The 25,583-nt window shown below is 43.3% G+C and overlaps 1 protein-coding gene across 2 annotated transcripts in view; it reads left to right on the plus strand.

Annotated features, from left to right (window-relative positions):
- COL14A1 (collagen type XIV alpha 1 chain) overlaps positions 1–25,583 on the plus strand; it is a 193,169-nt gene that overhangs the window by 99,052 nt on the left and 68,534 nt on the right. For both annotated transcript variants that reach the window (XM_054985560.1, XM_054985561.1), the window contains exons 20-31: positions 5,282–5,411; positions 5,503–5,625; positions 7,150–7,299; positions 9,278–9,394; positions 9,769–9,915; positions 12,342–12,416; positions 14,332–14,471; positions 16,717–16,840; positions 18,525–18,668; positions 20,623–20,787; positions 21,931–21,969; positions 23,296–23,434. In XM_054985560.1, the coding sequence (XP_054841535.1) occupies positions 5,282–5,411; positions 5,503–5,625; positions 7,150–7,299; positions 9,278–9,394; positions 9,769–9,915; positions 12,342–12,416; positions 14,332–14,471; positions 16,717–16,840; positions 18,525–18,668; positions 20,623–20,787; positions 21,931–21,969; positions 23,296–23,434 (1,493 nt within the window). The remainder of the gene's footprint in view (positions 1–5,281; positions 5,412–5,502; positions 5,626–7,149; positions 7,300–9,277; positions 9,395–9,768; positions 9,916–12,341; positions 12,417–14,331; positions 14,472–16,716; positions 16,841–18,524; positions 18,669–20,622; positions 20,788–21,930; positions 21,970–23,295; positions 23,435–25,583) is intronic.

The raw sequence follows: 25,583 nt of genomic DNA on the forward strand, positions 1-25,583 counted from the left end.
AATCAAGTCTCTCTCTATCTGAGTCCATAGTTTTTCATAATTGTTTTTGAATAGATCTATGTTCTTTGCAGTTAATTCAACTCCCAAATATTTCACTTTACTTGTTACTTCACAGTCCGTTGTTTCCGTTAATAATTGTTGTTTCTGCTTAGTCATATTTTTACATAATATCTTTGACTTCTTTTTGTTAATATAAAAACCTGCCAAGTCTCCAAACTCCTTGATCTTATCTATCACTCTTGGCATGTTCTCCAATGGGTCCTCTACAATTAACATTATGTCATCCGCAAATGCTCTGACCTTATATGAATAGTCCTTTATTTTTATTCCACGAATTTCCTCATCTTGACGTATTTGTATCATCAGAATCTCCAATATTAAAATGAACAACAATGGAGATAACGGGCAACCTTGTCTTGGTGCAGTAGGGATCTTGACTTGGATGATGGCTGTAGGAGAGCCTGCTAGCCTCCACGAACAGCCAACCACGAACATGTTCGTGAACAGGGCCATGTTTGTGGTTGTTCGTGAGTCCCTGTTCATGGATGGCAACAAACAGCGAACATCATGTTTGTTTGTTTTTTCTGTTCGTTCCCATCTAGATTAGGATGTTAGACTAGATTAGGATGTTAGACTAGGATCCAAATTCCAGCCCCTCAATGGAAGTGTGTTGGGTGATTTGGGCTACTCACTGTCTTTCAGCCTAACCTACCTCAGCAAGGTTATTGTGAAGAGAAAGTGGTGAGAAAGGATAACCAAACCACTGCTCTGAGTATCTTGGAATAAGGTGGGATAAAAATAGTTTGAGGAGGGATTTGGAGGCAGAGAGAAAGAAAGAGTTGGCAGGCCCCACATTCAGAGCAGGCTTCCATGCACAGTAGAATGCCAAGGAGAATGGACAGAGTCGTGCTAAGAGCCAAGAGATCTTTGCTCTGTGGAGAGTTAGATCAACCGACAGACTGAGTAGGGCAATACTGTGGGAGATGGTCAAGGGCCCTTCCAAATGAGAAAATATTTTGTGGTTTTCTGATGTGTTTGTAGTTGTCCTGGGGATTTAAAAAAAAAACCCTCACATTTCTTGCAATTTTGAAACGCCTTGAGCAGACAAAGAGACCGGCAATCTGAGCACATGTGTGCGCCCTGCCTGGATTCATCTCTGGCACCAGTCAGTTTAGGAATGTTTATATTGGGATACCTTTTGCCAATTTTTAGACATTTTTCTGCTTTCTTCTACCTTTTTAAATACCATGTCAATTCTTCATAAATCACTTTTAATTTTTGAACATGACCGTACTATCAGAGCATTTCACACTTTGCCTACCTGTGTCCACTCTGGTGTCACACAGACCAGGTTTATTTCTCTGATAAAAGTCAGGTTTTCTGACTCTTTTTATACTCTTTTTTATACGCAGCCCAATTGCATAGCTAAAGTGGTGTACGTACTGCAGATAAGGTTTCTTACAGGTCTGAAAATTTAAGGGGCCAGAGAGACTCACGTTATGGGTGCAGGAGATTCGGAAGGATGCATGTCCCAGTGGGGGAATTCTCCATGGTCCCTTCCAGCAGCCCAAAATGATACAGCCCAGACAGGGGCTTGCCATCTCTGTCAGAACTGGGCCTTAGAGACTTCTGCTATGTAGCTTTTGTGAATAGCAGAAATGCATTGTTTGCAGAAGGGGATGGACACAAATGCCTGTAGAATGGCGTTTGATTTGCTTATAGGGCATGTGACTTCTTGGTAGTGTGCAATCTCCGTACGTTTCTTGTTTCGAATTTGCTGCTGTGTTCTCGGTGTATAATATTGCCAGCTCAGCTAGTTTGTAAGCAGCTGTAGCTTTTCTGTAGTTGCACTATGCGGTGGCCAAACATTTAAATTAATGACATTAGCTGAATATCTGTTCCATAAAAACGAGTTTTATTTTCTCCTTCTGGCAGTTGCTTCCTGTACAGTACTGCTTGGCTCTCTTATCTTTGGAAGCTGGGTTTTTTCACTGCTTTTGGCAAACACTTTCCTCATTGGCTTGACTGCCAAAGAATTCCTCAGCATCTGCCGTGGAATCCCTTCTGTTCTGTAGAGAATTCTGCAGAGAATTCTAGGCCATGCTGTAAAGCCCACAGACGAGGCAGGATGCTGGGCTGTTGTTTGACTTCACTGTACCTCCAAGTAATCAGAGAGTGGGCCCGGGAATGCTGCTTACAGTTTCCCGTGGCTGTGCATTGAAGGCGAAGGTTGATAACGAAGATCTTGTAGTATTTCCTGGAATCCCATACACCGTGATTAATCCTCTCATCTACGTACCCTTGAGAAGCTTCCAAAGAACCCCCTGTGCTTGGAACACTGTAAGGAAGTGGTTTCAAGATGCTGTTAGTAAAGAGATCATAGAATCATAGAGTTGGAAGGGGCCATACAGACCATCTAGTCCAACCCCCTGCCCAGTGCCGGATCAGCCTAAAGCATCTCTGACAAGTATTCATCCAGCCTCTTCTTGAAAACTGTCAGTGAAGGGGAGCTCACCACCTCCCTAGGCAGCTGATTCCACTTTTGAACTACTCTGACCATGAAAAAATTCTTCCTAATATCCAGCTGGTACCTTTCTGCATGTAATTTAAGCCCATTGTTTCGGGTCCTACCCTCTGCTGCCAACTGGAACAGCTCCCTGCCCTCCTCCAAATGACAGTCTTTCAAACACTTAAAGAGAGCAATCATGTCCCCCCTCCATCTCCTCTTCTCCAAATGAAACATTCCCAAGGCCCTCATCCTTTCCTCATAGGGCTCAGTTTCCAGACCCCTGATCATCCTCGTCGCTCTCCTCTGCACCCTCTCGATTTTGTCCACATCCTTTCATTAGATAGGGAATCCATCAGTAAAGGGATAGGAAGGGATCACAGACTTTACTGCTATTGCTGTCAATATTGAGGAACCATAGACTTCACTACTGTTAGTATAAATATAATCATACTAGGTAGTTCCTATTTTGTTTAATATGTCAGTTGTAAAATTGCTTATGCTCTGTTTCAACATTTCTTCAGCTATGTATTGGATTTCTGCTGGTTTTTAAATCTTTGGAATTTTGCATACGCACACACATCCATTACACATTTATTGAAATGTCTTTGATATTGACTGTAGTGATTCACACTGTGTAATCTGCAGTTGAGTCTCAGAGCTAAACTACAAGAGATGAATTACACAAGTATGCTCACTAGAAGGGAGTCACAATGTTAGTTGGGAAGCTGTTTTAAAAGAGATTGGAAGGCTCTGTCAATTTCCCCTCTACAGAGCCAGCAAAGATCTCTCCTCAGAGGGTTTGTTTATTTCCTCTTTGCCTCCTAGAAGGGGAAATGAAACTGACAGAGCCTTTGGGAGGCGAAGAGGAAATTAACAAACCCTCTGAGGAGAGATCTTTGCTGGCTCTGTAGAGAGGGGAAATTGACAGAGCTTTCCGATCTCTTTTAAAACGCAGCTTCCCAGCTAACATTGTGACTCCCTTCTAGTGAGCATACTTGTGTAATTCATCTCTTGTAGCTTAGCTCTCAGTGAGGAAGGTGGACGATAAATAAATAAATAAATCTGAACATCCTTGTTCTGGCATTTGAAACCACGTACATAAATATTTGTTGTGATTGCACCATATCACTTCCCTTAGTCCTGACAAATATTATTTCCATTAAAGTCATTTTTACTTGTCAAAGATGACTGGGGTCTGTGTCTCACAGAAACTGTTTGTCCCACCTGTTTGGTTGGCTCCAACCAGCTTTTCTGTTGGTGAGAAAAGAAGAGGTTCCTTTTGACCACCTCAGAAGGCTATGGTGGGGATCACAGGACTTCCTTAAACAAAAGCCATATGGAACAGGGGCTGTGGAGAGGAGGAAAGATTGTGCAAAAAGCTGGCTGGATCCAACTCATTGCCTCCTGATTTTACTCAGTTTGTAATTATGTTTTCATTTTTTAATCTGATGGTAGGCACTAGGCAGTAATATTTTCAGTGACAAATACACGGAGCAGACATCTCTTTGTATCTGTGTTAATATTGACATTGTTTATCGTTTTAATGTAAATTATATTTGTATATTTTTATTATTGTTGTGCCCTGCCCTGAGCTTGTTTGTGGAGAGGGCGGGCTATAAATCTAATAAATGGAGATGAATGAAATTAAATGAAATTTTACCACACGAACAATCATAAAACGTATTAAAAGCACACACACAAGTGGTAACTTGGGAGCCATAGCAGACAACTGACTTGAAATCTATTTAGATGTGGCAAGATGTGCAAGATCTTTACACATGATTGCATACGTGGATGTACACTCCCCACTGCCCACACAATTTACATATGCCTATGTAGAACAAAAGGTTACAAGTGAAGTGGGCCCAGATATTCATATGGAGATGTGCAGTTACAGATGCCATGTACAGAAGATCATCTAGGGTTGCCAGCCTCCAGGTGGCCAATAGTAAACCTACAGCGGATCGGTCTAAGGACCAACAGTATTACAAACGTACCACTCAGCACCAACGGTTTTAACAATTTATACAGGTTTATAGTATATTCAAGTGCCAAGTGCTGAAGAATATAATCAATACAAACAAGGCGGACGTCCAGCAGACAAGGAAGTCTAAAGTATAAGTAATTATTCCTTCTTGCTACTCCCGGTGCAGTCTCCGTCCGAAGTACTGGAGACCCCTTCACTGACGGGAGAACGTAGTGAAGCTGCTGGACTTGCCATGAGAAGTTGCTGCCCGACGCTTGACAGGGCAGCTTAACTCCTGTTTCGGGTCTTTATCAAGAGTGTCAACAGACAGCAAACATACGAAACTGCAATTCACTTCCCTCCAGATTGTATTGATTATATTCTTCAGCACTTGGCACTTTAATATACTATAAACCTGTATAAATTGTTAAAACTGTTGGTGCTGAATGGTACGTTTGTAATATTGTTGGTCCTTAGACCGATCCGCTGTAGGTTGACATCCTGTTACTACGCAGGGCGCCCTTCCTTGTTTTAGCCTCCAGGTGGTAGCTGGAGATCTCCCAGAATTACAGCTGACCTCGAGGCAACAGAGATCAATTCCCCTGGAGAAAATGGCTGCTCTGAAGGGTGAACTCTATGGCATTATACCCCAGTGAGGCCTCTCCCCTCCCCAAACCCCACCCTCTCCAGGCTCCACCCCCCAAATCTCCAGGAATTTCCCAGCCTGGACCTGGAAACCCACCTCAGACATAGCACGTAAAAGCTAATCATCAGTCTTGTTTGTGTTTGATGTTTTCTCTATCCAGGTAATGGTGCCTGGGAGGCAAAACAATTTGCTTATCCAGCCTCTGCTCTCAGACACAGAATATAAAGTTACAGTCACTCCCATCTATTCTGATGGGGAAGGTGTCAGTTTGTCAGTCCCAGGAAAAACCTGTGAGTACAAACATTCTCTTTTGGAAGTTGCCAAAGTATAAGTTGATATTTCTGTTATGCATGGATCAGAGTTTAATTTTGTTTTTTTTAGTGCCACTGTCTGCTCCAAGAAACCTGAGGGTCTCTGAGGAATGGTACAACAGGTTGCGTATTAGCTGGGATGCCCCTCCATCACCCACAATGGGATACAGGATTGTATATAAACCTGTGAACAGTGAGTGGTTTATTTTTACTGTATATAACTATATTAAACACTGATTAAGCCGAGCTAGTAAACAGCCATTCCCCTAGGCCTGCTTTTAACACGGTCAACCATTGTTTCAACTGTACTATGACAGACAGCAGATAAGATTCAAAAGACAGAATGCTTCCCCGTGAAAAAAAGTTTCCTGCACACAGACTGGACAGGTCAGGAAAAATGCTGGGTTTAAAATTCTTCTTCCTTGACACAGACTGCTCAAGGAAGATGTTGGATTTGGAATTCTCCTTTCTGACATGTTTGTTTTTTGTGTGTAGGGAAGAGGCAGGAAAGACCTTTGACCCTCATGGTTATTGGTTCCCATGGGTCCCATGACCTCAGGAATCAACTTTCCTGTGGTCAGGACTGATTAGAGGAACAGAAAGTAGGAAAGATTTGTGACCATTGGCACCTTCCACTGGTGGATTGCTGGATCCAGATCAACGTTTTTCAAAATCTGAAGAGTTGGTTGTTGTGCTACAGTTATGGATCGGATCCAGAACTTCTGCTTTGCTAATAATAGAACTTTGTATTGGATCATGGAGCCTTCCATGTGTCTGCTGGATCAAGGCTGCTTGCCCTAGCTTGTGTTGGGGGAAGACTCCACCCTTCGTGGAATGCATTGGTAAAATTATTCTCTGGCTACTACGATTCATGGACTTATTTGCAAGATGGTTTTAGAGGTTCCCCCTCCCCCCCACACACACAAAGTTTCTCTTAAAATGTTTGTCACGTTACCCATCCCAGGCTTTCAGTGTGGGGTGGGTTATAAAGTCAATAAGTAATCATAATGAAACAGACTGTTCATAGACTGAGGCTTGGATCCTAGGAATAAGTTCCATGCGTGCTAGATAGTCTGTACTGTACAACATGTTTCCTCTTCTGCTAAAATTTATATTTGTACAAGATCCGTGTTTTTCAATGAGCCCTTGTCCAAATGGGTTAGTGGGAAAGGAAACACATTTTACAATACAGACTATTGGCACACATAACACTTGTTCAAAGGATCCAAACTTAAGAGTCCGTCTGCATGCTGTGTTGCGGATCTGTGACCAAGCCTCCCAAAATGTACATTAATCATACACAACAGCCCCTGGGAGGGTGATTGGCAGTGTTGTAATTTGCATTGGAGCAGATTGCTTGGTAAAAGGGATGTTGACCTCATTCTCTTGCTCCATGTCCCCAATGGAAATCTGCCTTCCTATGCTGCTTGTAGTCCCAACAGAAAAAAGGCAGATTTCTGTTCAATGTGTGTGTTTTAAATCCAGGGCTGATAGCAGCTTGGGGAGATTTTTACCTGCACAATTGCACAAAGGAAAAGCTTCTCTCCTTCCCCTGCCCCAACAGCACAGCCCCGATCCATATTGATTTCTCAAGTTTGCATGTTCAGGTTAATGTACACCTTTACAGATTTCCAGTGTTTCAGATTGTGGCACCAATAATGTAATGTTATCTACAGAGGCAGCTTGTTTCGTGAACTGTGTTTCTTTCTCCTTTCAGTCCCTGGGCCGGCTCTAGAGACCTTTGTGGGTGATGATATCAACACCATTCTTATTTTGAATTTATTCAGTGGAACCGAATACAGCATTAAAGTATTTGCTTCATACTCAACGGGATTCAGCGATGCCTTGGCAAGTGTAGCCAAAACATGTAAGAGCACATGATTTCTTGTTATCCAGCTTCTGAGCTCTGTGGATCATATTTCAGTGGGAACTGCTTTCAGTTTGCCGTTTCTGTGAAGAAAGGCAATATCAATGTGTTTTTAATATGTACATCTTAATAAATAAGTTATACAACGAACAGAATTTCAGATAAGGAAAATTGCTCTTTCTGCTCCTTCTTAACAGGCATATTTTTGCCCAGGGGTCATTTCGTAGAAAAAGTGCTGGAGGAACTCATTAGCATAACTCATTTGCATATGCCACGCCTCTTGCCATCACCGGAAGTGTGTCATTAGTATAACTGATTTGCATATGCCACACCCCCTGACATCATCTATTCTGGCTGTTTTGGACCCAATCCTGGCCATTCACGGCCGAAATTGGGCCCAAAATGGCAAAAAGGGGCTGAAAATGGCTGAAAAGGGGTTCAAAATGGTCAGGATCGGGCCGCTGATGAGCGGGAGAGTGATCCGCCACCCATCAGAGGCCCAATTCAGGCCGTTTCGGCCCCAATCCAGGCCAAAACCAGCCCAAACTGGCCAAGAGTCAGGTGGGCGGGGCCACCTGCAATGTGACCTCTTTGGGGAACTGCCGGAACTGTGTTCCTGTGCGTTCCCTCTCAAAATGAGCCCTGTTTTTGCCTGTTGTTAACAAGGTACTTACAGGAGCCTCGTGGGACAAAGTAGTAAGCTGTGGTAGGTACTGCAGCCCAAGCTCTGCTCACGACCTGAGTTCGATCCTGGTGAAAGTTGGGTTCAGGTAGCCAGCTAAAAGTGGACTCAGCCTTCCATCCTTCCGAGGTCGGTAAAATGAGTACCCAGTTTCCTGGGGGTAAAGTGTAGATGACTGGGGAAGGCAATGGCAAACCACCTCGTAACAAAAGTCTGCCAAGAAAACGTCAGGATGCGACGTCCCGCCATAGGTCAGTAATGACTCGGTGCTTGCACAGGGGACTACCTTTACCTTTACCGAACAACGTACTTGGGTTATTTTCACAAATGACATAAAGTTTAGTCTCTAGTGTGTCATCATGAGTTAGGCATGTTATTTGTTGGTACAGAAAATGGAAGATAACCCTTTTTTAAAAACCTAATGTATATTTAACGTGGCTCTTTTGATCTATATAAAATGTGATTTATTTCAAACAATGCTTTTAGCACCACATGTGAAAAACATGCCAACGGAGGTGTGATAACTGAAACCCAGTGCACATAGACATTAAATGGTAATAGTAAATGTTAACATTTTAGAGTTTTAGTGATAAAATCAGCTCATTTGTTTTTAGTAGTAAAATTTGAAGTCCAATGAGCGCCTTCAGTGAATGACAGATTTTTTCATCACTGACTGTTAAAGGTCAATGATTTGATACTATAAAAGAAATCTATGATAATGACATAAATAAATAAATAATACACATTTCTAATATTTACAGGTAAATCGCAAGACCAACCTTGTACCTTTGTTAAATGACCATATTTTGTCTGTAGTTTTCATGGCTAAAACAAAATTTGGAAATGATTTGTTGAAAGATTAAATATTTATCTATGGAGCCATATTTACAATTGAACTATTTTAGATGCATTCAGGACTCCTTTTTGAGAAGGAGTAGTAAGTAGTTACTTGCAGCTGATAACTGGTACCCTGGAATCCAAAGAACTGTGCATCTGGATCCATGGGCCAAAGGAAAGTTTCAGCGTTGGTTTTAAAATAGCAACCCCTGTATGCTGTGTGGTGAGCTGCTTTTAAAACTGGGAGGATTTTCAAACTCTTTGTCGTAATCAGAGGCTACGTGTGGATAAGTGTGTGTGTATGGTGGATGAATGGTCAAAGTCACATCAGGTTTTCTAGGCTTTGAGCCCACTTAAAGTGGTTGCATTTTTAGAAAACGTGCTTCATTGTTTAATAACCTTTTTTGCTCTATAGCAGAACAAATGGATGAAAGTGTTCACCTGTTTACTTTGTTGCAGTGTATTTGGGAGTGACAAATCTGGCTGCTTATCAGGTCCGCATGACAAGTATATGTGTCCAGTGGCAGCTTCAGAGGCACGCAACTATATACAGGATAGTGATAGAATCTCTTATCGGTAAGTTAGTACATCCTAAAACGTCTTTTTGTTGGCCAAGATGTTGAAACTGTATCCTGATAGATTACCTCATTCTTAATTAGAATTCAGTGTCCTCTTACATCCAATCTAAACTTAAACAGCAAAGTGACCCCTGTTTTGTGTGGTATAACTGGGAAAACAACGCAAAGGGGAAGGTTTATACACCTCTTGTGCTGTAAATTGCAATGGTGTTCCAAGTGGGAACTTCTGGATTAAGTCTGTTGACCACCTGCCCGTGCTTTATAATGTGTCTGTTGGTCCATGTGTTTGTGTGCTTGCTCCACTTTATGATGTCGTATTTATTTTAGAAAATGACACTAAAGTTCTGATCCCAAATCTCTTTCTGATTTCAGACGGGATAAAGAGAGAAGTACTACTGGGCGGCGGGACCCCTCGGCATTGCTTCTTTGAACTCATTCCTGGTACTGAGTATAAAGTCAGTGTTTATACACAGCTGCAAGAATTAGAGGGCCCTGCCGTAAGCATCATGGAGACAACATGTGAGCAAACTCTTTCTTGACTGATAAACTGTTTTCACAAAGCAAAGGAGACAGAAGTTCTGAAGGCTGTTTTTGGCCTTCTCCACCACCCTGCGGGCCCACGCAGCGGCAGAAGAGGCCAAAAACAGCCTTCCCGCCCCTTGTGGGAGGAGGGGGAGGACTCCGCAGGCCCGCAGGGCAAGATAAGTGTGGGGCTGGGGCTGGGGCTGGGGCTGGGGCTGGGGGCTGGGGTTTGGGCAGTTTAAAGGGCCCTGCCGCTTGCAAGGCACGAAAAGGCCCTTTAAACTGTCAAATGTTCTTTTCCCGCCGCTGCTAAGTGGCTGGAAAGGGGGCATTTAAGCCCCACGAACCACGAACTGGTTCGTAAACTTGCCCCAGTTCGTGCCAGTTTGTGGTTCCTAGTTCGTGAAAACCCACGAACCTCATGGCTGGGTTTTTTTGTAGTTTGTGCCCATCTCTAGTCTGGAGAGCTGGTATGGCGTAATGGTAGAGAAGAGTCAGGAAGACTTGCATTTGAGTTGGCTGTCAACCGTGAAGCTCAGTGGGTGACTTTGGGCCCGCCATTCTCTCTCAGTCTAACCTACCTTGCCGGGATGTTGGGAGGGAAAAGTGGAGAAGGGGAGAACATGTATGCTGCTCCGTAGTCCTTGGAGATTGGGCATTATAAAAATTAGGTAGGTAGGTAGGTAGTAGGGCTACCAGGCCTGTGCCTGGCAATTCCAGGAGGTTTGGGGGTCAGAGTATGGGGGGGAGGAACAGATTGTGGTGCAATGATATAACTTCCTGGTGAAGACTCAGAAATGATATCACTATGTCAAGCAACTCCCTAGAAATTTCTCCAATGAGTATGGTAAAGAACAAAGAGATTGGAAGAATTCCTAGTGTCACTCAGTGTGGTGACATCACTGTGTCATGTGCTGTCCCCCTCCTGCAATTTTTCTCCTTTTCTCCATTGAGAGTGTGGGGGAATGGAGAGTGGGGTGGGAGTTTGCCCCCCAAAGCTGCACAGATGGTAAGGCTAGTAGGTGTGTATTCAGGCAACAGAGGTGTTTTCAGGCTAAGAATGAGCAAGTTTTCCTGGCTTGTTCCTTTATTTTTCTGAAAGTTTGATCTGCACTGTGTTTCAGTTGTCCAGGAGAAATTCTGGTATTAATTCCAGAACTGTAGTGTTTGTAGTTTGCCATAGCTTCTAGTTCATTGCTATCTCCCTTTTTCCAAACCCCTGACTTACACATGTGTATTGATGAACCAATGCAAAAAAAGCTGTCTTGGTGTGAGTGCACAAATGATTCTTGTTGTTGTGTACTGGTGAAGTGGCACCCAAAAAGAAACAGCTGAATGTACAATCCCATCAGAACTACTTTATTGAAGCTTCATTGAAGTGTTCTATCCATGCAAAGGTGCACAAATAATAACATTCAGGGCAGGAAAAGGATACTGAAGGAATGATTAACTGAAGAAAATGAAGAGTTGCTGCTGACCTTATGAGTTTGGAAATGGAAAACATCCACGAGGAACTTATGCATCAGTTCCACTTTGGAAGCAAGCCTAGTTAATTTGTACCTTGCAGAATTCAGCAGGAAATTTGGATAATAAATTTTAAAGCATCTCCCTTTTGAAGATACTGTGCAGTACCATATAGGCTCAGGAAGGTTCAAGGGCTGAGGAAGCTACAACTGGAGAAGTAATTTTATGAGGCTGGCTCAGGGAGGAAGATGCAAGAGACAAGAATATGCCTTCATGCTTTGAAGCCTATCTTTAGAAATTGAGGACTAGAAAGTTGCTTTTTTAAGTAAAAATGTGAAGTGGGAGGGTTCCACAGGAGGATATTGTCCTGTGTGGCCAGCCAGATGCTGCCACTTGTGGGGGATCTGCCACATGGCATTGTGCTCATTCTTTGACCTTACTTGCTTCGACTTAAAAGGGAAACGGTAGGGTGGCTTTGGCAGAATCCCCATGTGGAAACTTTGACTGCAGCCCATTTGGGTAGGGGGAAGAGCTGAGCTCTTCTTTCAAAATGGCAGAGGTAAGCTCTGTTTCTCTCCCCCACCCCCGGTACCCATTTAACAGGCATTTGTGACTCATGGCTGAGCTGCGATATCCCTCTAACCATGGCTCAGCTGTGAAAGGGAAAAGGGGGGTTGCCTGATGGGGGCACAATTGTTGCAAGGGGGAGGAGCAGAGTGATAGGGGTGGGTACAGAAGCAAGTGTCTGAGGGACAGGCTGTGTTGAGGCATTCACCACCTGACTCCACCCCACAGCAAGTGTGCCATTTAATGCTTCTTTGTAGAATGCCCTTAAGCTAAATTCTGTGCACAGTACCACATTCTGCACCTTTCCCATGCGCTTCCAGAACTTTATCCTACACACAGCCCTGCTTGATGCAGCTAAGCTTTCCTTACATTGTTCTTTTCTCTGTCCTTAGTACCATTCCCAACTCAACCACCACCAACTCCTCCAACCACTACCCCAGAGCCTACAATTCCTCCTGCAAAGGAAGGTAAGCTTTTTCCATTGTAATGGAGGTTACATGATAATAATCTTACTGATCCTTTTAGTTTGCAAATTGTTTTCAGTTCTCCAAGGAAGGAAGCTCATCTTTTTAGTAACATTTCATGTGCTACATGTTGCGTGCAGGATTAAGCGAATTAAGGAGAAGAATTGGTTTACAATGTGAATCGTTAATCGTAAAATTGTTTTGATTCAGAGGTTAAAGGTAACTTATACTGAGTCAGACCGTGGCTCCATCTACCTTATTATTGCCTGCTCTGATTGTCATCAACTATGCAGAGTCTCAGGAAGAGAATGATCCTTTTTAACACCTGAAATCTGATGCCTACATGTATCAACTCATGCAGCAGAAAGAAATGGCAAAATCAAGCAGTGAGGGATACCACATTTGCAGTGCAGCCTTATATAGAGGCTAAAGTAACTCTGCATAGGATTACACTAAGGGCCAAGCTAGAAGTGACGAATTACACTTGAATGTAATTGTGTGGAGTGCAAGTGGAGTGCAAGTGAACAGGGAGGAATACATGTGAGTCTGTTCACTTGCCATTCAAGTATAATTAAAAAAATTTGGAAGGAGGTTCTTAGAGAAATCAAACACACAACGGGCTACGAAATTCCACTTTTGCCAGAGCTCCTTTTTCTGAATCAATGGGATAGATACCAGATCCCTGTTCCCCGGATAAGAAAAGATTTTATTTCCACTCTACTAGTAGCCGCAAAAAGTGCAATAGCTACACTGTGGAAATCAAAATCCATCCCCTCAATCGATAATTGGTATAACAAAACTTGGGATCATTTTATTTCTGAGAAACTATACGACAAAATCAATCCAGTGGAACACTTCCCGCAAACTACAAATTTTATTGAGAAATGGTACCCATTCTTTGATTATATAGAAAATAACAGTTCCTTACCTGGACTAAAAGCCTTTAATATGTATATAAATGTGTAAGCTGGTAATTTATGTATTGAGTCATCGTATAAGATATCATAATCACACTCTCCCTGAAATTGTACTTAGAGAACTAGGCATGACTTCTTGTACTTTAGAAAGGTATAATCTGAGTTACTGTAATATAGCGTTACAGGTTATTTACTGTTATATAATATTATCTTATTGTAATTTTATGTTATATATTCTTAATAAAATTTATTTTTTTAAAAAAAGTCTAATTCATCACTTCTAGCTTGGCTCTAAGTGTTCTCCTTTTAAACCACAAACTAGCTCCCAGGGACAAAGAATATAGACCAGTCCTCTCTGCTGAGCTAGTTTTCTAGTTGCAGATAATTGCTTCCATTCAGTTCATTTAGTTAAAACATTTATACACCACCTTATCCAAAGCTCAGGGTGGCTTAAAGTGATGATAAACAGTTCATATGCAAACATCTGAAGAGGTCCAAATACATAACAAATCAATCACAGCAGATGAGGAAGAGCTCTATAGAAAAAGGCTGTGGTAAAGGACAGGGGTTTTTTTCAGCTGGAACGCAGTGGAACGGAGTTCCGGAACCTCTTGAAAATGGTCACATGCCTGGTGGCCCTGCCCCCTGATCTCCGGACAGAGGGGAGTTTAGATTGCCCTCCACACCACTTGGCGGCGCAGAGGGCAAGCTAAACTCCTCTCTGTCTGAAAATCAGGGGGCGGGGCCACCAGCCACGTGACCATTTTCTCCGAGGGCAACCCACTGAGTTCCACCACCTCTTTTCCCAGGAAAAAAGCCCTGGTAAAGGATAAAGATTCAAATCTATTTCACTTGTGAAGTCTCACCTCATTCTTTGCATGTGTAAACCCAGCCTGAGGTCCTTAACAGGGGATTTCACCTGGGACCTTCTACATGTAAAATATATTCTCTACCAGTGAGGCACAGCCCCCACTCCTAAAGTATTTTGTTTCTCTCTGTAGTTTGCAAAGCTGCAAAGGCTGACCTTGTGTTTTTGGTGGACGGTTCATGGAGTATCGGAGATGACAATTTCAACAAAATAATTGCCTTTCTGTACAGCACTGTGGGAGCTCTTGACAAAATTGGCCCTGATGGAACACAGGTAACTAAGAGGGAGGGAGAAAATGAAATGGGAATGTATAAATAAATGCATGCAGCATTTAACTGTAACATATCTAGAATGACATGGGTCAAAATGTAATACTTTGGTTAAAAAAAAAATTATGTATTCTCTCGGGATGTAGTTTATTCCTATACAGAAGACACCCAGCGAAGTGGTAACAGTATACCACTAAAGCAAAGATTCCAAACTTGTGAGCAAAGCATTTTTATACAATGTTCCCTAGAGCTGAACACTCATGGAAAGGGGAAGCAGAATTGCAGGGACAAGTTCCACTCCAAACATAGTGTACTTACTTGAATGTGTGCGACACCCTTTTAAGCCCATTGAATTCAATGGGCTGGTGTTGGGCTAAAGTCGGTTTTGCAAAAAGGGGAAGGCTACTTTTGGAATAAAGCACGCATGAGGTTTGTAGCTTTAGGAAAGAAATAGGTGTTCTTTATTGTTGAGGAAATTCAGACTGTGATAGGAAAGGCAGATTAAGTATTCAATCTAGCTTTCTACTTGGAGGATGGAGAGAGATGCTGAGACCTCATGTAGCTCTCATAGAGGTTGGAGGAGGAAGAGAGAGAAGAAAAAGAGACAGCCATAAGGAAGGAAGTCCCTGAGAACAGCATTCTGGGTAGACAATGAGAAAACAGAACAGAAGGGAGGAAGGACATTGATCTGTCCACCTTACTAGCTCTTCTGCCCCTCTGGAGTAATATTATGCTTGGTGTAAAAAGGTGTCACACAGACCTTCATTTCCAGCACTTAGAAAGGCGTTAATCTCTTTAGGATTGCTCTGTAAAGGCCCTACATGACAATACATGCTTAGGGCTCTTTCCTGTTGCATGGAAAGGCAACTCTTATTATTATTAACAACAACAACAACAAAATTTGATTTATATACCATCCTTCAGGACAACTTAATGCCCACTCAGAGCGGTTTACAAAGTATGTTATTATTATCCCCACAACAAAACACCCTGTGAGGTGGGTGGGGCTGAGAGAGCTCCAGAGAGCCATGACTAGAGATGGGCATGATCCGCATTACGATCGAAAAAAACCCACGATAATGGTGATTGCGCGATCGGGACCTGGCGGATCGTGCTCAGGCAAGGCCAATGGTCGGGAGGGGGGCTGGATCAGGGCTTGATTAGGGCGATCGTGCTCGGATCGGGAAGCCAGATACTCAGGTGCCAGCAATCTATTCCCCTGGCAACGGAGCCAGGGGAATGCCTGAGCTGTGTTTGCCCTCCTTCTGTCACCCTGGAAACCCAAATGGAAGCCAAGCTTGCCTTGATCAGCAGGGCTTCCTTCCAACCACGGAGCAGCAAAGCAGTCACCAGCTGGGAGAAGACACCCAAGGGAGGGAGGGGGAGGGGGTGTTCTGTAGCCATGGGCACTCCAATCTCATCCCTGCATACCCTGATAGGCAGCTCTGACGGCCAAACACAGACAGCCAAACACAAACACAGATGCCGCTGGCATCAGCCACCGTTCCTGTATCGCTGGGAACAGCGGGGCGCCCCTCCGCTTTGGTCTCCACGATCCATGGATCGGAAACGGGAGATGACTGGCGTTGATTGTTAATTTGGGATTGTCGCCGGCGCCGATCCACGATCAGCTTGATTGGTATTTTGGGGGGGATCGTGCCCACCTCTAGCTGTGACTAGCCCAAGGTCACCCAGCTGGCTTTGAGAGGAGGAGTGGGGAATCAAACCCAGCTCTCCAGATTAGAGTCCCGTGCTCTTAACCACTACACCAAACTGGCTGTCTACTTTTTCAAGTTCCCCTATTGCATTGAGAATGTCTTCATGTATACATAGCATTTTCACTTAAAGGTATATGAAGGGCATTGTTCCTTTGCACACCAAGTGAAAATTCTATACAGGTGGAGCTTCACATAATACTGCCACCTCTCCACTGCCGCCTTCACATTTATTCAGTATCCACAAAATGTTGTATAACTAGTCTTAATGTCTGGTTGATTTCTGTGGAATCTTCTTCCAAATTAATCAGCTGAGAGTTGCAGACTTAAAAATTCAATCCTAAACAGAGGTAGACCCTTCTCCAATGGATTGACTTCAGTGGATTTAGAAAGGTGTAACTGTGTTTAGAATTGCACTGTGAATAATACAAAATGGGTATGGTCTTCAGAGCGCACACATGACTTTGGTCTGAGTAACCGTCACTCTGCTGTAGGAAGCATTCACAGTTGATTAAGATGATTTTTTCCTTACAGGTAGCAATTGCTCAGTTCAGTGATGATCCCAGGACAGAATTTAAACTGAATGCCTACAGAAGTAAGGAAACACTCCTGGAGGCTATCCAGCAAATCTCATACAAAGGAGGAAACACCAAAACTGGTGGGTAAGATGCCAGGGGTAACTTGTCATTACTGTTTTTAAATTTTCAGCCCAAAGCCACCCCTCAGTCTTACTCTGCCTTTCTATGCCCTGACCTAGATAGCCCAGGCTAGCCTGATCTTGTCAGCTCTTGGAAGCTAAGCAGGGTTGGGCTTGGTTAGTAATTGGATGGGAGACTGTCAAGGAAGATCAAGGTCGCTATGCAGAGGCAGGCCATGGCAAACCACCTCTGTTTGTCTCTTGCCTTGAAAACCCCAGTAGGGGTCACCATAAGTCAGCTATGACTTGATAGCATTTCTCACCTACCATCTCTCTCTCTCCCAACAGTGAATACCGGGTCCCCTGCTGGGAGGGTATAGAAACCTGTCAACCCTAGCCAAGATCCTGCAAAACAGCACTATTCTCAGTGGCACTTCAGTAGCACTAGTGTTCTGGATCCAGGCTGGGATTGTGTTTAGGCTGGCCTTTGCATTATCTCAGTTTCAGCCTTCTGCCAACCCCGGTCTGGTAGAGTGGGAGCAGATCCCAGGGTTGCCAGCCTCCATGTGGAATTACAACTGATCTCCAGCCAACAGAGATCAGTTCTCCTAGAGAAAACAGCTGCTTTGAAGGGTGGACTCTATGGCATTATAGCTTGCTGAGGTCCATCTGCTGCCCAAACCCCACCTTCCCAAGGGTCCACCCCAAATCTGCAGGTGTTTCCCATGTGTGAGTTGGCAACCCAAGCAGGTCCTAAGGGGCTGTAGGACTGAGTTTGCATCCTGCCTGATAGAGGTCTGATGGCTATCTCAGATGCCAATGGCAAGGGCTCCCTAGCGGGCCCTGGCAGGGTGGCCTCAAGTTCTGCTGGAGCATGGTCAGCAGGTGCTGCAGCAGCACCAGGCTCTCCCTGATCCCTTTAGTGCTTCTGGTTCTGTGGCTTTGGCTTCTCCAAGCACTCTGAGTCACCAGGCTGATCAGAGGAGGTCATGACAACTTCCAGGGAAGACCTTGAAGTGATGTCATGCCACTCTAGGAATTGCCAGAAACTCTAAGGTTGCCACAGAGTTTTCAGCAATTCCTAGAACAGCATGACATCACTACTGCATTTTCCCTGGAAATACATTGTTGAGGGTGGTCTGCACTGTGGAGAAAAGCAAAATATGTAATGAAAGAAATAATTGTAAGGAATGACAGTGGAATCCTGAACAAATCTACTCAGAATCTTACTCAGGTCTGTTCAGTGGGGCTCACTCCCAGGAAAGCCAGAAACTCTAAGGTTGCCACAGAGTTTTCAGCAATTCCTAGAACAGCATGACATCACTACTGCATTTTCCCTGGAAATACATTGTTGAGGGTGGTCTGCACTGTGGAGAAAAGCAAAATATGTAATGAAAGAAATAATTGTAAGGAATGACAGTGGAATCCTGAACAAATCTACTCAGAATCTTACTCAGGTCTGTTCAGTGGGGCTCACTCCCAGGAAAGCGTTCTCAGGATTGCACTGCACAGCCCCTAAACAGGAACATAATAATATGTTATTCTGTTGGAAAATAACGCACAGAATTTCTTTTTATAGCTGGGGAGACTTGAATCACTATTATGAGGCTGTCAGTTATGGAATATGCACTGTTTACATGTTACATTGCTTTGTTGTCTTTGCACACTACCAACATTACTCACTTTTTCTTTCTTTTTTTTACAGGCAAGGCTATTAAGCATGCTCAGCAGGCTTTATTTACCATGGAATCGGGGAACAGAAAGGGAACCCCAAAGGTTTTGGTGGTGATCACAGATGGGCGATCACAGGATGACGTGAACAAAGTCTCCAGAGAGATGCAACTGGATGGTAATAATGTGCCATTCAGTTGGGAAATGGTTGGTCCTGGTTTGGAGCTCTGCAGGACAGCACCACTAGTGGCTGCTCCTTGAGTTGGTTTGGGGAGAGGGTCTCCCCCAGACTCACAGTGTACCAGGGCTAAGGGCCAGTGCATTGCAGAGGTAATGCCAGAGTAGAGTTAGAGTGCCAGCTGGGAGACCCAGAGCCAAGCTACAAGTGACGAATTACACTTGCCCGGCAAGTGAACAGACTTACATGTATTCCTCCCTGTTCACTTGCGCTCCACTTGCTCTCCACTTGATCAAGTGCAGAGCAAGTGAATGGCAAGTGAACAGGGAAAGAATACACGTGAGTCTGTTCACTTGCCGGGCAAGCGTAATTCGTCACTTGTAGTTTGGCTCCCAGATTAAAATCCACATGCAGCCATGAAACTCACAGAATGACCCTCAGCCTGTCATAAATACACAGGCTAACGTTACCTCACAGGGTTGTTGTGAGGATAAAGGTCCATAAGGAAGGGCAGGATAAAAATGTCCATGTAGACAAGATAGGACTTCTCATCCGATGCAGAAGTGTCCGGCTCTGGATTGAGTCGTCGTCAACACCCTGAACTCCTACAATGCTTTTGAAACATCCCCAATTTTCCCAAAAGTGATTTGTGAGTTCGGCAAACTGATGTTGCTTTGTACTGACTCACATCTCAAGTCTGTAACACGGTTGGCACCTTGATTAAGACACCCCTCTAGAACACTGGCCCGGTCATAGAATTAGGTCATGTTTAAAAGAAATAAGGAAAATTTATGTGTGTGCTTCTTCGTCTGTTGGACGCAGTACGTCGCCGGCATTCCTGAAATAAACTTGGCCAGCCAAAAGAAGCGCCTTCCAAAATAAGTCATTTTCTGAAAGTGCTGGAAGACTATGCTGATGTTAATCAGGTGTTGGTGTATGCATATGTGGTGGGTGAAAAAGGGACTTCTCCAGTGCATTGAGAAGATTAGCCAGAGTAACTGTTTTGGATGCATCTTTGTTTCATGTAGGCTTTAGGGTAACCAAGGAGGTTGGAACAAAAGAAAGAAAATATTTAATATTATTAAATATAACTAAATGTAACATCTTCAATATGGTTCTGTTCATAGGGCAATGAAATGTATTATTATACCTGTATATTAGAGAGTTTATTATGTATATATACAAGGTTTTAGTACTTTTATGTAGAACCATATTGAGGATGTTTTAAATCTAATTTCTGTATTTCTATTTGTTCAGTTTTATGCTGGTGTTTCTAATTCATATCTTTAGTTATATTTAATAATATTAAATATTTTCTTTCTTTTGTTCCAAACTCCTTGATTACACTTGGTTTGCAGGATTGTTGGTTCCCTCCCCCCTTTTGTTGTCCTTATTATGTATGCTTTAGTCAAGTTACTTAGCCCAACTCTTCACATGCTCCATGCCAGGCCAGCTCTTCATCTCCCAAGCCAGTGATGGACTTCCCGATACATTTGTATAATTGGGCAAAAAATTTTGTATGGATGGTTGTTGTGGGTTTTCCGGGCTGTATTGCCGTGGTCTTGGCATTGTAGTTCCTGACGTTTCGCCAGCAGCTGTGGCTGGCATCTTCAGAGGTGTAGCACCAAAAGACAGAGATCTCTCAGTGTCACAGTGTGGCACTGTGGCACTGAGAGATCTCTGTCTTTTGGTGCTACACCTCTGAAGATGCCAGCCACAGCTGCTGGCGAAACGTCAGGAACTACAATGCCAAGACCACGGCAATACAGCCCGGAAAACCCACAACAACCATCGTTCTCCGGCCGTGAAAGCCTTCGACAATACATCAATTTTGTATGGACTTTACTTCTTTCTTTGCAACTTCACCTTGTACCCATTCCAGCAACCAAACTTTATATGGACTATGTTGTTTGAGTCTCTGTACCCACTTCCCATTCCTTTTCCCTTGCCATAGGGTTCAGTATATTTGCTATTGGAGTGGCAGATGCTGACTATTCAGAACTAGTCAACATTGGCAGCAAACCTAGCGACAGGCATGTCTTCTTTGTGGATGACTTTGATGCCTTCAAGAAGATTGAAGATGAACTGATCACTTTCGTCTGTGAAACCGCATCAGCAAGTTAGTGATTCTCTACTTCCATTTGCTTCTTTCCATTGTTAGAACTGAATAAAAAGAGATACTGTGCCCACTTTTACATTCGCGGTATGACAGTAACTAACAGCCTATTCTTATGTGTGTCCCACTGAGTTCAGAGGACTTACTCACCAGTAAGTATATGTTGGATTGCAAACTTACAGTGTATTTCATAAGGTTTATAGCTCGTATGAATTCTGCATGGATCTACAATAATTTGTGTTTATAGTTATGTAGTGGAAAATGCTTCCTACTGTATTTCAGGCTAGTCATTTTTACTGTTGTTTCCTTAAAGGGATGAACAATGGTTTGTTGTTATGTCTGAGTGATACTAGTGAGTTTAGGCAGAGGAAGGATGGACCAAGGTCTCAAGGTCAAACACTTTCCCCTCTGATCCTCAGCCTCTTTTCTGCATGCTGCCGTTAAAGACCACAATGCCTTCCCCTTGTGATCATTTGTGCGGGTCAAATAAATGTAATAAACTTGAATTAAACTTTCCTCTCTGCCATAGAGAATTAGTACAGGAGGGAGAGGCTTAACCCTTCCTCTTCTCACTTGCCGTGGTCCCAATTTGAGTTCAGCCTGGGAATTAAGTTCTGAGCATGGAGCACATGTCCGATAGGCTATATGGCGGGAATGCAGGGGACGGGAGGACTTTGTGACGTGTGATTTGACCCAAAGTGTTCTTATGGAGCTGTTCAAAGAAAGTAAGCATGCATTTCTTGTGTCCCCCAAAATAAGGGAGAGATCAAATAGTCATGTGACAAGTGAAAACCACAGAATTAATTAATAGCCCTGAGTTTATTCTGATCATTACTGTGTTAAGTGTTAAATATTGCTATTGCCTAGAAGTTGGCAGTATTAGATCACTGCTAATTTGGGGTCAGATTTTGAGCAGGTGTTTACGACACTACAGTGCAATCCTCATTAGAGTTACACCCTTCTAAATTCATTTACTTCAGAAGGCTTAGAAGGGTGTAACTCCGCGTAGGACTGCAATATCAAGCTGCTTAACCAAGGGTTTTGATCTTAGGTTTCCATCCAAAGGTGAAAACACAGTATAGTTAGGAATATTCTGTCTCATTCAGTATTTAAAGACACTTAATCTTTCCCCCTCTCTCCTTGCAGCTTGCCCATTGGTTTATAAAGATGGCAACAGTCTTGCAGGTACGCTCTTACTAAAAAAGCATGTATCCGACTTACTGATATTTCATTAATATTTCTGCATGTAATGTTAGAGGCCTATTACACCATTGTTAAAGGCGAGAGTAATCTGATCTATTTAGCATTTATTTTGCTTCTTAAAAATTTGCCAAGCGTGCTGGGATGTATATTTATTGATTATATTTATATCCTGGCTTCTTCTTTTCCCCCCACATGACCAGGTAGCTAACAAATACGACTTGGTAAAAGTTTCAGGTGGGTAACCATGTTGGTCTACAGTTGAGGAGTAAGATCGAGGCCCAGTAGCAGCTTAAAGACCCTTCGGGGAGCTTTGAATCTTGAAAGTTCATACATTGGAAATCTGGTTGCTCTTTAAGGTGCTGTCAGACCTGGATCTTACTTGGAGAAATAAAACCAAAGGAAAGAGTCTTGAGATCTGTCCTTTTGCTTCTTGCAGAATTGAGGGGGCAGGTAGAAGGTGGCCAGGATACTGAATGGAAGGAAGAAAGTTCTCTCTTTCCTCTTCTTCTTTTTCTTCTGCAGAACTTTTGGAATCCTGATTAATAGTGAAGAGCTCAATCCAGTTTGTGGTTCAGATGTAGCATTAAACTGTGGTTTGCAGTGAATCCAAAAGCTTTTCATTACACTGCCCAAATGGATGAGAGGAAGGGGAGAAGAGAAAGGAACATCCAAGGCCATGGATTTTGTGGTCATCCTATAATGATGTCAGTGGGTCAATGCAGAGGAAGGGCAACTGTCTTCAAGTTAACAAGATAAGCTTTTGAGAGTCAAAGCTCCCTTTGTCAGATAGAGAGCTTTGACTCTTGAGAGCTTATACCCTGGAAATCTTGTTGGCCTTTAAGGTACTACTTACTGGCCTCGAATCTTGCTCTTCTACTGCGGACCAACACGACTACCCATCTGAAACAGTCTTCTAGCCAAAACATTCTCTTTCCTGGATCATAGTAGAATTTTCCACATCTAACACTATAGAACATAATGGTCCTCATTACAGTGGACCAGAGTATACAGTGATAAACTCTGCTTTGTATAATTTGCTTGTATCTCTTTGCCTGGCCTCTTTCTTTTCAAGCTCAATTGAAACATGGAAATTTCGTAGAACTCCTTTTGCATGGCCCCTGTTCATCTCAATGCATTTTGTCATATGTAGATTCCCAGGCATTGTTGGAGTAGTATTAATTCCCAGAGGGTTTCAGGGGATTGTTGGAGTAACATTAATTCCAAAGGGAAGTGATATTATTATTTCTTAACACCATAACCATATTAACAGACAAAAATGATGCATGCTATACTTTCTGTGGTTTCCAGGATTTAAAATGATGGAGATGTTTGGTTTGGTTGAAAAGGAGTTTGCAACTGTGGAAGGAGTTTCCATGGAGCCTGGAACATTTAATGCGTACTCCTGTTACAGGCTACATAAAGACGCCTTGGTCTCCCAGCCAACCAAGTACGTACTGCCAATATACATGTTACAGTGCTGGTAACCCACCATAGAAGAGAACTCATGGAATCCTCAACCTAACCCATTCAGTGTCTTCATATAAAAAGGGGATTTTGCTTATCTCATTCTTGACTTGATAATGGCACCAGGGTGAGGTGGCTTTATCAATCAGTAAATTTGAGAGTACCATTAAAGGACATCAAAGTGACTGTGAACTGGTTTATTATTACTATATTTTTACCAAAATGTAGAAGGCTGGCACTTGGGGGTTTTGCCTCAGCCACCAAAATACCATGGGCTGCCTCTGATTGGCATTCAGCAATTAAAAGTGTAAAAGTGGGCAGCTTATTTTGTGCATGATGGAAATGATTTTACAGAAGCAAAGCAGTAGAGTTGTAGGGATGTGAACCCCCTGAGCAAAGCAATCTCACTAAATTACAAAGACTGGTGTTGGTGTTGGTGTGTATGGAGGGGAGCTTTTGTAAAGAATTTAGCTAGAGGTGGAGAATTAATTAAAGAAAGAAATGGAAGTGGCCCCAGGGAGCCTCCCACACTGAGATTTTGTTCTAAGCTATAAGCATCTTGGAAGAATTCCAAGGAGTTATCTGATGGGTGGGAAAAGAAGTCTGTTTGTAACGCGGTTCGTTTCTGATATGCACTGTGTGTTTGTTTTTGTCTTCAGCATATCTGTGACTGCTGTTGTTAAAGTGCGGGACTCTTGGTGGAGGGATATTGTTTGCCCTGTGATGAAAGATGTCAGAAAGCATTTTTGTTAAACTGTAAATCTAGGCTGCAGGGTTAAAGCAGTAAACTGCTAAGGTGTCCGCCCAGCGCCATGAGCAGCTGTACCTCCAATCCAGAGTTGAAATCTGTGTTCTGTAGCTTAGTTCATGGTCCCAGTTTAAGACCTGGAGTCTGTGATAATCTTATTACTGTACATGGGGATTTGTACATGCCCAATAGACACTGGACCTGTGCAAGCCAATCTATGTATTGTCTTTGTCCTGCAGGCAGGAGTGTGGGATGGCATTGCAATGAAGGAGAGCCTTGCTGGATCAGCTCAGTGGTCCATCTAGTCTCTCACACAGCAGCCATGCAGTTGCCCTGGAGGGCCAAACAAACAGGGCATAGAAGCTGAGACCCTCCTCTGATGTCAAAGGTTTACTAACTTTGAGGCTACCCTAAATTATGAGGGGTAATAGCCATGAACTGTCCTATCCTCTATGGATCTGCTTAAATTCCTTCTGTGCTTGTTACCATCTTTTCATCCACTATATAACAAAGTGGAAAACCACAATTGGAGCGGGAGTGTTTGAGACACCCCAACTCAAGTTAGAAGAATAATTTATAATAATTTAATTATTTTAAAGTGAGAAGTGCTCTAATAAATTAATAAATACAAGAGAATAAACTCCAAATATATACCAACTATTCCAATTGTATCAAATATATGCAAATATACATGAATATATCAAATATATACGACCGCCAAAACCAGTTCTCTCTAACCCCTTATTCATCTTGGTTGCTTGGGGTGTATGATCTGGATCTGGGTATTGGCAAAAAACTAGATTTATGCCGATCCGCCATAATCCAGCTGTGCTGGTCCCCAGGGCGAACCCTGGATCGGATCTGGGCACCCAGACTTGCTGAGCCTGATTGGCAGCTGTGACAGGAAGCTGCTGCAGAGGCAGAGCAGTAGCAGTTGCGAGAGGGCAGAGGTGGCAAGAGGGCAATGGCACGAATGGAGCCAAGCTCCGCACCTTTGCAGGAGAGCAGTGCAAGATTGGCAGGGCGGTGGAGGAGGCAGCAGGCAGAGTGATTCCCATCCCCTTCTGCCCTTCCCCCAAGCACCAAAAGAGCCCTTTCAAGCTGCCAGCACTGGCTGCTTTTAAAACTCTGCAGGTCAGCAAGCCTCACCCTCTCCCCACTTCAGTAAAGAGATTTTCTGGTTTGACTTCGGGATTCTGTGATTTAGCAGTGGGATTCTCTGGTGTAACAACAATAAGCTGGCAAGGGAGTTATGTTGAACCGGAGAATCCCAAGCAAGGGAGGAGGAGCCACGGAGTTTAAAAGGCTTGGAAATGTTTCCTCCATAGGAAACAATAGAGGGGGCAGCTTGTTCAGGGGCCCCTAGAATCAGTGCACATGGCTA

The sequence above is a fragment of the Eublepharis macularius genome, chromosome 7 (assembly GCF_028583425.1).
Source record: "Eublepharis macularius isolate TG4126 chromosome 7, MPM_Emac_v1.0, whole genome shotgun sequence".
Lineage (NCBI taxonomy): Eukaryota > Metazoa > Chordata > Lepidosauria > Squamata > Eublepharidae > Eublepharis > Eublepharis macularius.